Below are 18,099 nucleotides of genomic sequence, written 5' to 3' on the forward strand. Positions count from 1 at the left end.
AAGAACAGCATTTACTTAAAATAGAATTATTTTGTAACATTATAAATGTCTTTACTGTCACTTTTGATCAATTTAATGATTCCTTGCTGAATAAAAGTATAAAAACTCATACTGACCCCAAACTTTTGAACAGTAGTGTAGATAAGCCTCAAAGCTCATTAAATAAAAGCCACAAAACATTAGAAAAAAAAAATTACTTTCAAGAATAAACAAAAGCTAGTGTTTTTGTATAAATTCTTATGGTTATCACTCTGAGTCGCACTTTGAAGGAGCGTGGGTAAAAACCCATATGCAGGAGGCAGGGAATGAGGCCTTGTCTTCCGACCTTGAATGTCTTGTCAGAACATGTTGTATGTGTGAGATACTGAGCTAAATTCACTTAAATAAACACTTGCTCAACCCCAGGAACTACATCAGTCACTGCTGCACGGCCACAGAGCACAAACACTACTGTTACACATATACCACAGCAATACAGTTAACTTTTTTCTGCATGAATGTAGGTTTTTTTTTTATATATACAGGCCACAATTGTGAATCTGAAGATCTTCTGTTTAGTAACTCTGAATGTTTTTAAAATCAATGAAATTCTCTCCTCCTGCAGTTATGTTTTGTTTTGAAGTTTGAGTATTTGAAGAAGAGCATCTTAACAGAGCGAGAACTGTTTCCTCTTTCTCCTTGAGTGGAAATCTGTGTAAACCGACACCACACACATACTGCCTTCCTCTCGCTGCCGTCTACAGTACATCAGATCATTAAAGGCATAGTTCACCCAAAAATGAAAATCCTGTCATCATTTACTCAGCCTCAAGTTGTTCCAAACCTGTATGAGTTTTTTTCTTCCGTTTCTGGTCCCCATTGGGAACAAACATCTGTTAGGTGACACACAATCCTCAAAATACCTTTTTTACATTCAACGTAAGAAATAGAGTCATATAAGTTTGGAACAACTTGAATGATGACCGAACTTTCATTTTTGTGCAAACTGTCTCTTTAACTGCAAACATAGCAGCACTGTTCAGTGAGACCAGTTCCTGTTGTAACGGATCTGATGCTGTCACATGACAGAATGCCTTGTATGCTTACTCATATGATGTCATAAAATAAATGCATAGCTATCTCATAATATATATATATATATAAGAAAAAAAAGAGAAGGTGCATGAGTCATCACAAATCCAGCCCTAAATAGACGCCCATGTGATCTACTAACACACAAGCGGTTAAACTAGACTGGAGTCCTCAAAAACATCTCTAGGAAGAGAAGAGCACTTCCTTTTCCTCTGGTGGCATGCTGGCATAGGGCTTGTTTTCCTTCTGTGACTCTCTTGGCTTCAGTTCAGGACCAGCAAGCTCAAGCTGACCGTATTTACCGTTCTACATGTTATGAGGGGAAGTGTCTCTCACAGACAACGTTTGCTTTTTGACCTAAACTGGCAGTGATAGTTTCATCATATAAGGAAGTCCCATTCATTTCATCGACACACTTCACTCAGTCATACCGACCTGCTTAAAAAAAGTCTATAGGTCATCAATTGGTTTAATACACTGACTACAGACTACCAGTCAAATGTTTGGGGTCTGTAAGATTTTTTTAAAGAAAATAATACTTTTATTTATTAAGGATATATTAAATTGTTCAAAAATGGTGGTAAAGCTTTCTATTTCAAATAAGTACTGTTCATTGCTGTTCTTCCTAAAATCTTGAAAAAAACGTATCACGGTTTCCACAAAAATATTAAGCAGCACAAGTGTTTTCAACACTGATAATCAGAAATGTTTCTTGAGCAGTAAATCAGTATATTAGAATGATTTCTGAAGATCATGTGACACTGAAGACTGGAGTAATGATGCTGGAAATACAGCTGCGCATCACAGAAATAAATTACAGTTTAATATATATTATGGAAGAAAAGCGTTATTTTAAATATTTCACAATATTACTGTTTTAATTGTATATATTTCATTAATCAAATGCAGCCTTGAAGAACACAAGAGACATCTTTCAAAAAGCATAAAAAAACTTTGTACTTTTGAAAAGTCAATTTCCTTGGATGATTCAAAAATAATCTTTTTGTTTTCACCGTTACAATTCATGGTGCACCTGAGCAAACACCTGTTAGCAATTTGTATTTTTTACCGGTTTTGTCTGAACCTGTTTGTGTTCAGCAGTACCTGTCTGCAGTGTTCTGTACTTTGGCGCGTCTCTTTATTCTCCGTTAATCCAGTAAATTACACAACGCACTGTAAGCTTCTTTACTTTTCCTCAAAAGGAGCGAAAGAGGCCTGAGAACTAGACTACAGCCTCTCCAGGTGAAACACTGCCTACTGGCTAAAACATCCCACACTCAAATTTCTATTCTGGTCTCTAGATATGACATGTCCTTCAATGCAAGTCTATGAGATTTTATACCTAATATCCTACAGGTAAAATTAAAACGGGTTTTTTTTTAACGTGGAAGGAACATATTTAAGGTGGATGGTTTGGATCCAAAACTTCAGAGACTAAACTCCCCCCCCAGAGTTCCACAGGAGTGTTAAGGGGTTAAAAGCGACACCTGTTGCCCCACACCGTAGTGTTAAGGGATGAATTGCATACTCTAATGGGAGCCATGTGATGCAGCCGGGTGAACAAAAGGTGGATTGAGATGCCAGAAGACCATTTGTCACTTTCCGTTTTAAAAGCAGGATACTGCATCCATAAAGTCCTTCCCACCTGTACTACTTTCTAACCACAAAAACACACGTATACAAGCAGCAACTATTCATTATTTAGAGCTGCATCCCAGTTAACTAACCTTACATCTCTAGTGTGCAAGATTAGAATTAGTGTTACATTAAAAACAGTATACAAAATCAGCCTACTGTAGACAACAGTTTTTAAATGCATTAAACTAACTAAAAATTCATTTTAAGGTCATTAATATAGCTAGATGATACACAATTTGATTGTGTGCAATGCAATTTTATGAAGTGGTAACAAGCCACAATGTTGGACTGTCTGGTTACGTGCTTAAAAATATCAACTTTCTCATCAGCTGCAAAATACAAACTTTTGTATAATAAAAGTATGTGAATTGGAACACATCCAAGGACACTGCCATGGCTCGTCTGATTGGTTTATTTGTGGATTGAGTCAGTATGAGTTTGTTTCGAGATTATGAATCAGTGTGAGACATTCCAGTGTTGAGTTTGGATCATAAATATATTTTGTTTTATAACCACAAATATTTTAAAAATTGTTTCCGACTGCAAAATGACATCAACACTGTCTCTGCTGCACAAAATACTAGGAAACATCTTCTGTGTTTTACTTTTACTTTACTGTTTTTACATATATAAATTTTAATAGCAGGTTTATGCGTGTAAATATATTCGCTAATATCACATTTATCAAGTATGCATGTGATTTTCACTCTTATTCTGCGTAACCTCTTACCTGGTTCTTTCTTCCACTGCGGGTGGTGCTGGGGCTTTTGACGGACACCTTACTGGGCGTGGTGTGGGCGGAGTCTACGCTGCTGTTAAGCTGAGCTGCTTTCATCACAGTGCTCATCATGGAGTTAATGGAAGACAGGTCCACCCCATCGGCTACCTCCATCTCTCCGTCTAATCTATTCTGTCCGTTCTCCCATTCATTTGCTTCCTCCTCTACACTGGTAGAACTCTCTGTGGATGTTTTCATTTCTTTGTATTATTTTAATGAATGATAGGTAGAAAGATTGATGGATAGAACGATAGATGGGTAGAAAGAGATGGATCTATAGATAAATTGGATGGATGGATCTATGGATAAATTGGGATGGATGGATGGATCTATGGATAAATTGGGATGGATGGATGGATCTATGGATAAATTGGGATGGATGGATCTATGGATAAATTGGGATGGATGGATGGATCTATGGATAAATTGGGATGGATGGATGGATCTATGGATAAATTGGGATGGATGGATGGATGGATGGATCTATGGATAAATTGGGATGGATGGATGGATGGATCTATGGATAAATTGGGATGGATGGATGGATGGATCTATGGATAAATTGGGATGGATGGATGGATGGATCTATGGATAAATTGGGATGGATGGATGGATCTATGGATAAATTGGGATGGATGGATGGATGGATCTATGGATAAATTGGGATGGATGGATGGATCTATGGATAAATTGGGATGGATGGATCGATCTATGGATAAATTGGGATGGATGGATGGAAAAGGTCCATCCACTTTCCACTTTTTGGATGGATGGATGGATGGATGGATGGATAAAACAATAAACAAAATGATGGATAGAAGAAACAATAGATATAAAGACAGCAATGGAACGAACAATGGATGTATGGAAAGATAGATGAATGGAGGGAAAGAGAGCGACAGACTAAGTGATATATAAAATTACCTATAGGACAACTGATAGATGATTAGAATGAATAATAGAAAGATGGATGGATGGAGATGGATAGAACTAACAATGGATCAATGGATAGATAGACAGACAGATTTCTACCTGTGTGTGTTGTTTGTGTTCCTGTGGGGGCAGGGCTCTGGCGCTCATCGCTTTGCTCCGCCTCCTCCCTAGTAAGGGTGCAATTTGCAGATTCTGTTCTTGTCTCCTCTGTTGAATTTTCCATAACTATGGAGAGAGAGAGAAAAAAAAGGTTAGGCAAATAAACCAAGGATGTTTTGAGTGCACTGGAAAAACAGCTTGTATCTTATGGAAACTTGACTTTAAGAAAACAGCTAGTTAGAGAACAGCTTCCTTCCTTCTAAAGCATCTGGGGGCTAAAACGATTGGAAGAATGGAAAATTGTCCAGCGAGTGCACTACACAGAGTACTTGGTACAGTCACAGTGGAACATAACGCGTGTTCTCTAGATGAGGCACAGTAAACACATTCTCTTTGTGCTTTATGGCTCCAGCACCTGTCTGGAGAGCACAAGTGAGGGAGCGTGTCCGCCTGTCTCATGACCACAAGCGTATGTCCAACTCAAGTGTGTAAGAGTCATCATAAAAACAAAGTGTGACACCATAGTGAACTATGAAGTTTAATTATGTATTCTCTTTCTTGCAAAGTTTAAGAAAAAAACAGAGATCTGATTGGCTGAAACAACTGGCAACATCGTAGGTGTGACCTATGAAGCCATGATTGGTTTCATCCAATTTTTGGACAACTACAGACGACCACACAGTAAAATCTCTGCTTTGGTGGGCGCCGGCATGGCAGATGGCTGTAGATACTAATCTGGATGCGCAGGGGGGTCTAAGCGCTACTTTTAAGAGGGGAAGGTCACAAGGGGTTCATTCCTGAGGGGATGATGGGAGATGCTCGAGGTACATCGACCTAAAAAGCAGCACTCTTAAGTGTTGGTTATGATTTAATAAGTGTGCTAATGACTAAAAGAGATTGATAATGTGTTAAAAGGAGGGAGAGAGAGTTGGAACAGTTGTCAAGAGGAAGGACAGGAGAGATTTGGGAGGGGAAAATGATGGGGAAAAGAACGAGATTCTCTCTTTGCTAATTGCCGTTTCCCATCCGCAGCCACACAGGAAGCTCCTCTGTGGTCTGGGCCGCTTCCTCTTTTGGAGAGAGGATAAGGGAATGTGTGTCTGGGTGTGTGACGAGGATGTTGGACAACAGGATCTGCTGCTGGCTGGACCCTAACAACATGGTAGATATGATCAGGGGGGCCAACAAGAGACTTCACATACGCCTTGTAGCCAAATGGAGGTAAACCAAATTCCTCTTGAAACAGCCTGCTAGCAAAGTACTGAATGCACTCAATTAGACACGTACAACAGCAGCTGAATGTGGACAGTCCTTGCTCCACAAATTAACTAAAGAGGGTGTTGACAAGCACATTCAATTCACTTTAGTGACAACAAATAATAACAAATTAAGAAATTATATCATAGAGAGGACCTCTGCAGACCATGTGGCCTGTACAGTAGGAGAAAAACAGCAATATGTCTGAATGCGTAGTTTTCTTAAAAACAATAGATGAATGGATGACTACCCTGGTGAAAAAATATACTAAAATGTATTTGAAATACATTTATTTTGTGCTAAGTATATTACAAATACATTTACATATTTATGTGCTGCGGCTGCATACTAAACTGGTATACTTAAAGTCTGCTAAATTGGAACAACTAATTTTGTGCTTAATGCTCTTTTAATTGTGTGGAAGTAGTGCTAAAGTCCAACTAAAGACATACTGAAGTATATTTGAGTGTGCTAAAGTGGAACTATTGCAAGTATACTTCAGGTGCACTTGAATTATATTGCATTTAAAGAGTGATAATATACAGAGATAATACAATCCTTATTAATAGTTATATTAAAACACATTTTAGGCATAATATTAAGAAATGTGCATTATGTAATAAAGAAAGAAGGTTTAAATGCGTAAAAAGTGTAAAATAGGCCCAATGACAACATGGCGGATGTAGTACTTCCAGATTTCATTCATAGTACACACATTCATACTATACAGAACAAACATTCACAAGTTTGTTCCAATGTAATACCTCCTCATGTGTTTCCAGACAAACCATGTGTGTCAAAGTCATTAGGTCTCTTAATTAAATATCAGCTAATTTAGCATTTTTGACAAAGCAATTGAGTTCAGGTTGTAAAATTTCAAATGGTCCCTAAAAACAACACACACACACACGTTTGTTTCTGTGAATTGTGGGGACTTTCTATAGACTTCTATTAATTTTATACTGAACAAACGATATATTTGATCTCCTAACCCAACCCTAACCTTACCCCTTACACAAAACCTGTTTGCATTGTTACACTTTCAGATAAACATCATTTACTATTTTTTATTATTTTTTCCCTCGTCAAAAATTTCAGGTTTTACTATGCTTGGGGGGACATTTGGTCCACAATGTAGAATAAACAAGTACACACACACACACACACACTTTTTGATGATTGTGATGTGTAAAAAAAAAAGAAAACACTTTTTTCTTTTTGAATTACTTTCTACTCAATAGTTACACCACATGAGTTTTAAAACTAGAATTTAATCAGTTTTCCCATGTTTTTAGCTAGTTTAAATGCAAGGATCAGTAAAACCTTATCATCTTATGGAAGCCATAAACAAGCATCTCATCAAAGCTCTCATTAGTCAAGATAAGGCCGCTCCTCTGATAGGATGTTTGCATGATGGGTGGGGCGTTTTTGCAGGAAAATTAACAGTTGATGAATGTGGTGGGAGACAAATTAGTACTAAGAAGAGAAAACCAGAAAGATGCTGAAAATAAGAAGTGAACGTTGAGAAAAGGGAGAGGAGGGAAAACCTGTATTCGGGAGTGGAAAGTCGAGTAAGAGACTGTTGGGTTCTGTTGATGATTAGAGGTAGAAAGACAAGGGCTTACACAACAGCAGGGCAGGTTTCGAGTTGTGCAAGGATTTGGGGCGGGGGTTCGGGGAGAGAGTGAGCTGTACTTGTCATAAGATTCTCGCTCTCTTGCCGGGAGAGATAGTGGGGGTGGAGGGAGTTGGGGGGGCTGCTGTTACTACATCTGTTCCCACCCATCACTCTCACTTTCCTGCACACACACACACACACACACAACAGAAAGAGCTTCTTACACATCCTTGTTAAAACAAGTCAAAAGACAAACGGTGGGAAAGCAGAGGTGATTTTGGGAGACTATGAAGAGAGAATATGTTGTTATGGTCATGCTGGCGTGTGCGTTCGTGTATGACCGTATGTGAGCTTTTTGAGCGTTTGTGTGTCAGTCAGAAGCACACAAGAGTGGAAAAGTCCTCACACGGTGCCAAACCGAGCAAGCAAGAATGCCTCTGCTGCTCCCTCTCTCTCCGTCTCTCCATCTTGTTTCGTCTTCCATCTGTCTCACTGCTTTATCCTACATAAACATCTTCACATATCCTCTAAAATAAACGAAAATGTGAATGCTTACCTTTGAAAAGTTATAGAAAACAAACAAAACTACTTTAAAATGGTAGAATTTATTTTTTAAATGCTAATTAAAATTAGTAATGTTAACAGTAAACTGACTGCATTTCTTTGCAACCAAAAAATGTTTCACAACAGGGTGTTTTCAGTTGGAAAAAGCCACTAGCTTTAACCACTGGAAAATCTTAAACGAGGCATTAAAAAAATTAGATGAAATATGATCACACTTTATTCTCACTATTAACTACGAATTTTGCCTCAAATTCCTAATGTGCTGCTTATTAATAGTAAGTAAGGTAGTTGTTAAGTTTAGGTATTGGGTAGGATTAGGGATGTAGAATAAGGTAATGTAGAATATGTGCTTTATAAGTAATAATAAACAGCCAATATGTTAATAATAGGCATGCTAATAAGCAACTAGTTAATAGGTGCTTATACTACAGTGTCACCTAAAATATTGACTAAACTAATACACTAGGCATTCAAATGATTATAGCTATTTCTGCAAGTGTGCATTTATGCAGGCCTTGCATTGCACTGATGCTAGCTAACATATTAATTTTTAACACTATTAAATTAAAATCAGTCTAAACCAGACTTTTTAAAACAAAAGCTTTAAAATAAGATAAAACAAATAAAAATCAAGGTCTCTCTTATTTTGATTAACCCCAAATGCCTTTAATTTTCCTATTTAATTATTTCAGTATTATTTATAATTTAGTCATTTATTTTAATCTATGAACACTACTAAATTAAAAAAAAAAAAAAAAAAAGCAAAAAGCCACTGGTTTAACATTTAAGGCCAGCACGTTCGTGATGCTACACAAATGACCAATCAATGCAACAAAAAGTTGGTTTCAGCTTGACATTTTTAATTCTCAATGGCTTGTCCTTCCTTCTTCTTTACCATGAGACACAAATATGATGCTACCAAGTCCAAATAACACCTGACTATTTATTAGAGAAGCATTCCTAATCTAAATTTACCTTAAAACTTGGGCCTGAAGCCAAAGCATCCACTCTAGCCAGAAAGCTGCCAATGTACAATTTAGTCAAAAACCTTGGCAACCTTGTGAGATACCGACAGTTCTAGCTTACATTCAGTAGGAGCTCTTATAAAGTAATTGGCCTGGCTTCCGGGATGCAAATGACTGAGTCGGGTGGGTTGGGCCTGCGAGGATGGCTGTCAGACAATAGCTCCGAGCCAAACTGCCAAAAGTGACACGTGCACTTCAAAAGCAAACAGATATGGAGCGACCCTAGTGCCGATTCTCAGTTACCTGGTGGGAAGAAGTCTTGAATGGCTTTTATAAAGGGAAAGGAGAGGATAAAAATATAAAATGTTCTTCCTGAGTGGGAGATGGTTTGAAAAAGGGACTAGTTTGCTTTGTGGTTAAACTGAGAATAGGTCTGCAACGAGGCAAGCGGGTTGTGACAGCAGTAAATCCAGTGGCCATATGTTGGCTGTTTATTACAGCCTCCAGTGTCTTCCTTGACATCACAGCGCTCAAAAGGAAACAGGAGAAACCCAGAGTCTCATGTGAAATAAGTATTAGCTAACACACATAAATGAGGCGGTAGAGGAAGCCTAAAGCTCTTAGTGTGAAAGAAGAGTTTCATAGTAGCCGTTCTCATCCCTACCAATCATATGTTTGAGTGACTCTGACCGACTGGGGCCTTTCCTCCGCTTTTCCATGTCCTGACTTGCCAGACTGAGCTACACAAAACCTCACACTCAAATGACGAAGTCGGTGCATTCAGCCACCAGTTTATGGACTCGTGTGCAGTTTGCCAGCTTGAACTTTTCACGTTTGGCCTCTCTAACTCTCTGAGGGCAAAGATCATGGTATCAGTAGAGCACTGTGTTTACAAAGACCAAGAGAAACGGGGTTGGTCTGGGGCCAAACTAGGATAGAGTGGAAGGAATATTACTAGTACTCCCTCTCTTACTCGCGAGTAAATCATACATTCGAAAGTCATTCGCCTTGGAGAGTTGACTGTTGGGTATTTCACAAGGGGAATAAGCCTCTGAACTTTACGTAATGGCCTACTGAACCTGCATTGTGCTCAAGGCAAAACACACCGGGATGTTATAAACCCCATTAAAGTCAAAAGAAATGTCCTGAGGCAAAACATTCTCTTCGGTAGCATGTATCGGTGTGGCCATCACCTATGAAAATCACCACAATCAACCAAATCCTGTAACCTGATCCACAAGAACGGTGAGTTTCTAAAAACAATTAAAAGCACACATTTACAGGACACATCTCACATTTTGTCGTTTAAAGTTAGTATCAATGGACCTTGTGACTGGATTGTAAACAGTGTTGTTTGGTAACTGCTGTTTGTAGGGCTGAAATATTGATCCAACACTGCAAGTCAAACAAGTTTATAACAGATGCACTTTTAGGCAAATTAATAAACAGATGGAGAGCAGCGAAATGCAACAATGTCGAATGAAGAGGTTTCTAGACTTGTTTTAAGCTTTGGTCACACTAGACTGAGCATGCAAAATTTCCTCGGATGCTGCAACAGGTGTGATATGACATCAAGGTCTGCAGTGCCTTTTTAAAAACTTAAATTCAATGCATAGCAAATAATAATACATCTAAAATGTAAAAACTTACAATCTACTCCACTTTCCTGCGGTGCTGCAGTTTTAAATTGATGTTCTTTTAATTCAGTTACGAGGTCATGCTGTGACATATCGATCTGCTGTTGGTCACATGGTATCACGTGATGTGAATTCGCAGGTCAGAGTTCAACATGTTTGAACTTTGGCCCACAGCAAAATGCGAAACTTTTCGCACGGCCTTGCGTTTACGGTCTGAAGCATTTGCATGCGTATTATTTGGAAGTCAATGGAAGGAAAAGTGCAGTGTGAATATTTAGCGTTGCTTTGTTTTTAAAGTAGCAGAAAAATGTGTTTTGCAAAGCCTTTTCCTTAATTTACTGATAAAAGTCAATAAATGACAGAAAATACACAATTAATGAGACCTCTGGTCCTGTGTGCTTCATTGCAGTATGTTGTGACGAGTCTCCATCTGTTTGGAGGACATGTTCTGGATGGGTTTCTGGCATTTTTCAGACATGTGAAGGTGTTACAGAGGGTAAACTGAACTGGACTGACCAAAGAACTATTGTACAACGTATTTAAACCATCATGATTCTACAATTAGTTCCATGTGACCTAAACAACGTAATCTAGTAGTGTGAGAAAAACAGACCTCTTATTAAATACTTCCTCAATAAAATCAGTTCAATGCAGCAAGAGCAGAACAGAAACCGATATAATAAGCAAAAAATATAAAAACGGGTGGCTGAGCACCAGCACATGCATCAGAAGCATCTATGCATTCATCTGCCATTTTTCAATCTAAAACAAGCTTTTTATTGTCTTACTAAGAATAATTCTCCAACACTGACAATCTCAGTTGTTTAATACAATGTTTACCACAATCTGAAGTCTTTTTGTGCGGCTGTTGTTTATGGTGAAATCCCGGTATCTCCTTCATCTGTGCAGCAACTCAAACAGGTTTTTGTTTGATGAACGACTGCCTCGCCTCACAAAGAGGCCTCAGGCTCACACAACCATGCGTCACCACCACCAGCTCAACGTCCTATCAAACACCCAAGTAAAACAACGTATTGTACCACGATGGAAAAGTCTCACAGAGCAGAAAAGGCGACATCTTTTGGTTGATTTGAGTAGGGCTGTCGCGACTCGTCGACTTCATTTTGCTCACGCCGACTAATCGGCAAAATACCGGAAGTGGCGCATTTCACGGATGAGAATCCATAAAACACATTATTAGACTATTTTCCAAGGCTGCATGATATATTAAACCCACAGTAGTAACACAAACTTATTTACATGTGGAGCGTCTCTTACTCCATCGCTGCATGTTTTTGTGAGTTTGGGTTTATTATAACGTTCATCTGGGGACGCAACATGCGCCATTTCATCAGATTTGTGAGGTAAATCATTTATAAATCTACACAAACACAGGAGAACACATCGTGATTTCAAAATAAAAGCTCAACCCCTCACTCTGAGTTACATGTTTTGATGTCCACATCATTTAATTACAGCGGCTGTAGCATTTCTGTCCTAAAGAAATGGCCAAATATTAAAGATTAAGTGTACGTTTGAATTAAATGGTGCTTGGTCAATATTAAACAGTAATGTGTAAAAACACTCATCAGGCCGCTGGCGCCCCTGCAGGCCTTTGTTGTGATGCATAATCTACATTAGCTCTATTGTTTATAATATATTATGTATTTTAACAGCTTTGCTCAATAAAACCATATGATTTCTTGCTTTTGATACTTTATTTGAACTAATTGTTATTGCATCATTGCTATTATATATGTACTTTAAGTAATTTTAAAAGCTATTGTTCACTTAAATCCATTTGTATTACCACAAAAAAAATATATATTATAATTATAGGGCCCTATGAAATCCGTTTTATTTCCAAATTCAGTTTTGTTAAATTTTATTAATCAAAAAGCCTGTCTAATTAATTGAGTTTTACAGTTTTATCTGTACCAAATTCTGTTTTCCATTATTTCTGGATTCCATTTTAATTGTTCCATTAAATTTTAATAATAAAAAGCATGTCCAATTAATTGATTTCATAGTAAAAAAGAAAAAAGTATTTTTTTCAGAAATACTACACATTTACATTTTTCCCCTAAATAAGTTCTGGTAAATAATATTTCTGGTAAATACACCTTTAAAAAGTGTTTTTGATTATAAGTTTATTATTATTAGACTAGAACACATGTTGTCATTCTTACACTATAATACTGAACTGTGATTTCAGTGATTTGGATATGAGATGGACACTTGCTTCTTGCACTCTATGTTGCACTTTACTTTTGCTTTTAAAAAGGATTTCATAGAAATTTGGATTTCATTTGGTTTAATACAATATTTTTAAGTAAAATTTTTGATTTTTTTCGTGGGAAATTAATCGTTTAGATTAATCGGAAAATTAGTTGTAAGATCAATCGAAATAAAAATAGTCGTTAGTGGCAGCCCTAGATTTGAGTGAGTTACTGACATTATCTTGGCGACATCTAATACATTTTGCTATCATAATTACATGCCCTGCCGTGTGATAAATGGTTGGGTCCTGTTCCGTGACTTTCAACAGATCCGGCACAAGTCTGAGCATGGGAGACTGCAGGCGCTCGAAAGAGCGGCTTGAGCAACAGGCCATGACTCACAGGAGCACTCGGAGTCAATTATCTGAAAACTAAACATGCTCCTATGAATAGATGTCAGTTTGAGCACATCCAAAGCAACAATCTAACAGCCCTAAGAATTTCATTCCATATTGGTGCAACAAAGAGAATAATACAATTGTGGAAGCAAATGAATGGCAGTCAAAGGCTGCTTAATTCTGTAATTCTGCTGTGTTTTGTGTAAAAGAATGTCTGTCTTTTAGGAGCATCATACTTTCACCTAGATAACACAGAACAGAATGTTGACCTTTGACCCTGGTACCTGAGAACACTTCAGAACGAGAAATGGAAAAGTAAATAACTCTCATTTAGACTCAAACTGATGAACCACTGAGATGAATAACAAATACACTGAACAGAACAGAACATTAGTTAATGCAATAGTTAAAGTGAAATAATAATGAACAATATTTTTACAGAATGTATCAGTCTTAACTTAAGTTAATATAAAAGTTAAACATTTTTAAAATTATACATGGTATAAAATAAACCAAATGAATTAACAATGTGGATAAACATTATTATAATCTACAACTGTATATAATAAATCATCATTAACCTACATTAGTTAATGCATAAGGTACTACTTTTATAGCATGTATTAATGTTATCAAGTTCATTTTGTTGATGCTTTACAATAAGGAATCTTTTGTTAACTTTAGTTAAATGTATTAACTAACATGAGAAATATATATTGTACAATTATAGTACAAAATGATCAGTTCACAAAAATAAAATTGTTTGCTCATGTTAGTTCACGGTGCATTAATTAATGTGAATAAACATTCATTTGAAAAATTAGTAAAGTGCGTTTAACTAAATTAAGATGAATAAATGCTGCAGAAATGTTGTTCATTGGTAGTTAATGTTAACAAACCTTGTGTGTCACCGCAATGGTAGTTTCTATCTTTATCTTTGACATTTTTTTTCATTATCAACGCCTGTACTGATGACACAATTTAAGTCAACTTCCATTTAGTTTTAAGTCTGGCCTTTGTCTGGTATTTTGTCTTTACATCAATTCGCATTCTTTTGCTTCAAAGCAACAAACGCAAATAAATGTTTCAGATTCCTTCCTGCATCTTGATGCAAAGTCATTCCATAACCGCCCTACCTGAACCGAAAACATCTCGTGTTTTCCGCACAAGAGTCTTAAAACAAGACAACGCAACACTGACAGATCCCAGCTTCATGCAGCAGACGTTAGCATGTATGCAGATTAAAAGTTCAAGCTTAAAGGTTCCTGTGCAAAATAATAACCTGTGACTTGACAAATAGTAGATTCGCACATCTGTTTTGTTTACCTAACTCATTATCAAAAAGATCCAAAGCCCATTAAGATGCATACATGGCTAGCTTCACTGTTTTTCCAGTAATAGACCACATGCACACTGCAAAGGAGTGGAAGAGCTGAATTTGATGAATGACAGAGCAGAGGAATGCGAGCCAAGGATGTGTGGCATACTATGCAGTATGAGTTTGGCTGTGACTTTAAAACAGCGAAGATGAACAGACATGTGGATGAAAAGATGAAATAAAGGAGGAGAGATAAAACTCAAAGTTTCAGGTGAAACTTGTGGGCGGGACTTGATAAGCAGGCCAGTCATCCATGCTGCATGTGCAAACAGTGAGGATGCTCACGCTCGGACCGGACGGTGAGGTATATTTACCCGTCCTCAGACGAGGTTGTGCTATTCTGCTGCCGTTCGGAGGTTGAAGAGGGACCGCAGTGCACCTTGTGTGTCAGCAACCACTGCTCACACTGCAGGGAGACCACAAACAGGGAGTTTAATATGCATGCCTATGAACACATACACTTTCTTTCAGGATGAGACTTTTGACCTTGAAATCTGTTATAAAGTAATAAAAGCGTTGCAAAACCTGCTGTGTTGAATCATAGCCCTATGAAACGAGCTGTTCTTACAATCTCGATCTCAGTGGCTGGAGTTTGACCTGCAGTCATGGTACAATTTAACTTGCATCAAAAAGGCTGCTTTGAATCAATACATGTTAGTAGTTCAAGTTCTAGAAACCGCCCTTGATATGTTTGTTGAGAAAATACTTCAGCCCAGTTAAAACAATATACCGTAGAAATGTGTCAGTTGCTGTAAATGTTGGAGTATTACTTCTATTTTGGCTATATGGCCAGTGTGGTACTATCATTCTTACAAGGATTCAATCAAAAACACTCAAACTCTGAACCTACCGGTCTGAATTACTCTGACAGAGCAGTTACTGAAACAACATCTGACTCACTTATTGACTTACTGTCAGTGATACAGATTTTATAGGTTTGTGAAATTAAATTTCTTATAGGTTTACTTTAAATATTTTCACATTTTCAAAATCAGTTTTCCATAAAAATGTATATATAGTGATATAACACTACCATTTGAAGGTTGAAGACATTTATGATGTTACAAAATAATTATATTTCAAATAAATACTTTTCTTTCTATTTCTAATGTTCTACCCACCAAGGAATTCTGACATAGACAGACAGATAGATATGAAGCAGCACAATCATTTTCAAAATCTATAATAAATGCTTCTTGCCCAGCAAATCATACATAGTTATTTTAAATTGTAATATTTCACAGCATATTAAGTACTGCTGTCAAACGATTAATCCCGATTAATCGCATCCAAAATAAGTTTTTGTTTACATGTGTGTGTACTGTTTATTTTTTATGTATATACAAATACACACACATGCATGTATATATAAAAAAAATTTTTTATGTTTTTAAATTTAATATATTTATATATATGATATAATTTATATGAATTTAAATGTAAATATTTTCAAAATATATGCTGTATGTGTGTGTTTTTATACACAATAAATATACACAGTACACACATTATGTAAACAAAAACTTTTATTTTGGATACGATTAATCATGATTAATCATTTGACAGCACTATTAAAACATTATTAATAACTTTTAAAATATTCAAAACAATAACAAACGTTTGGCCCCCAGCTTTACAATTCTTAAGAATATTGCAAAAATAAAAAAAAATTCACTTATACAGCCCATTTCTATTTACTTTTATGTGATAATACTGTCAGCTATTACTAAGAGTAGACCAGAGTAGACTTATTTCACTTGCAGCTGTTAAAAAAAAAAAAAAATAATCTAAAACAAAAAATTAATTATCCCAACTAAGAGCAGACTAGACTAATTTTAACTTGCAGCTGCTAAAAATATAAATAGAAAACCTGCTAAATTACTTAATTAATAATATTTTATTACTATAATAGTGTAGTTATAATATTTCTGACATTACCTAATGTTTATTAAAATTCTGCTGATTTTGACCTAAAATCAGCACAGGAAAACGTTGCATATTCTGTCTAGGCCTGCTCCTAATAAACACAATAAGGAGTTGTTTAACATCATTTGTTGCATCACTAATCAGTGATTGGCCCGTTTAACGTCTGTTAGCCATCCGCAGACAGGATGGAGGGATGCAGAGATGCACAGACGAAGAGGAGGAGAGACTTACGTAGCTTTATCCTCTTTGTGCAGGAGCTTTTCAAAAGAGAGGAGACATGCAGAAGGGGTGATGGAGCGTGAGTCTTTAAATTAGAGAGAGGGAGAGGGGGATGTAACTGACTGAAGACAGATGACCATAAAAAGTTCACAGGAAACTTTGCCGTTGGTGGTGGGGGATGGAGAGACAAGTGAAGGAGTCGTCAGAGGAGAGATGTGAGAGAGATGGAGGATTGGATGAGAGAGACAGGACAGAGATTATCAGATTAGTGGCTGGTAAGACTGCCTAATTGAGAGGCAAAGAGGCAGGTATAATGGCCTGGGTGGAGGAGACATTTTAGGTTGCTGTGGTCTTTAGTCACGCCAGAGTATATGTGTGTGTGTGTGTGTGTGTGTGTGTGTGTGTGTGTGTGTGTGTGTGTGGATGGATTTTAAGCTCTGCCCCCGTCAAACACACCCAGCTTGCGTGTCTTCTCCCACGTTACACTGCTCTGATGTTGATGACAGGATACTGACTGTATTCAGCGACTGTTATTGGCTTTGGTGCGAATCGCACAGTAGTCAGAGAAAAGGAGGAAACAAAAGGAGAGGCAAAGTGAGGAATACATAAGCAACAAGCAGGCCAGATTGGTTTTACACAGCCAGCATCCCTGATGCATTACCAGTGTGATTTAACAAGTGTTTTTTTTTTTTTAAGTAAAAAAAAATAAAAAATTATACTTAACCCTCTGGGCCCTGAGGGTGTTTTGGGGACCTGGAGAACTTTCGACATGCCCTGACATTTGTGCTTTTTTCAGTTGCTTATAAAAATATAAATGGCTAAAGTCTAATAACACTGTAAACAGCACAAACTGGGCTACAATAATATGTTAGCAGCATTTATGTACATGATTGTGTTTTTGAGAAAACAACGTTTATGCGTGGTTAGTGAAAAACTAACATTTTGAAGTCACTGAAATAAGACCATAAAACACACATAGAACAACTGATCACAAGACTTTTGAGAACCAGATCTTGCAGGCTAGAATATTTACTTCACAATTATGTGAAAATCATCTTGTTTATTTGCTCACAGAAAACAATACATTGATTTAAATTTTTAAAAACATGTTTTGTGATCGAGAGCCAATATGCGAGGGAGTGGTAATAGTCTTGAATAGTAAGTGGTTCTCACCTGAGAGACAAAGGGCCCTCCCCTAAAGCTGCTAATGGGCCATCAGTGTGACTGTGACTGAGGCAGGTAAGAGAGTGTGAGGAGACTGAAAAAATGGGTTTCTTAAATGATTTGTATTTTATTTACAACACAGTATAATCAAAACATACATAATGAAGGTCAAAGACACATTATTGTGCACTGATCTAACCACAGAGATGTGAACAGACTTTGACTCGTTCCTGCA

General features: G+C 37.1%; 1 protein-coding gene across 3 annotated transcripts in view; it reads right to left on the reverse strand.

Moving 5' to 3' along the window:
- The window catches only part of LOC306863617 (ras-responsive element-binding protein 1-like), a 58,563-nt gene that overhangs the window by 18,845 nt on the left and 21,619 nt on the right, over positions 1-18,099 (reverse strand). For 2 of the 3 annotated variants that reach the window (XM_079407062.1, XM_079407063.1), the window contains 2 exons: positions 4,520-4,645; positions 3,440-3,669 (listed from right to left, as the gene is read on the reverse strand). In XM_079407062.1, coding sequence (XP_079263188.1) covers positions 3,440-3,669; positions 4,520-4,645 — 356 coding nt within the window. Of the gene's footprint in view, positions 1-3,439; positions 3,670-4,519; positions 4,646-14,869; positions 14,962-18,099 lie in introns of all 3 variants that reach the window. The other variant, XM_079407064.1, reaches the window with a different exon arrangement.

The sequence above is a fragment of the Barbus barbus genome (assembly GCF_936440315.1).
Source record: "Barbus barbus genome assembly, chromosome: 44".
NCBI classification, from domain to species: Eukaryota; Metazoa; Chordata; class Actinopteri; order Cypriniformes; family Cyprinidae; genus Barbus; species Barbus barbus.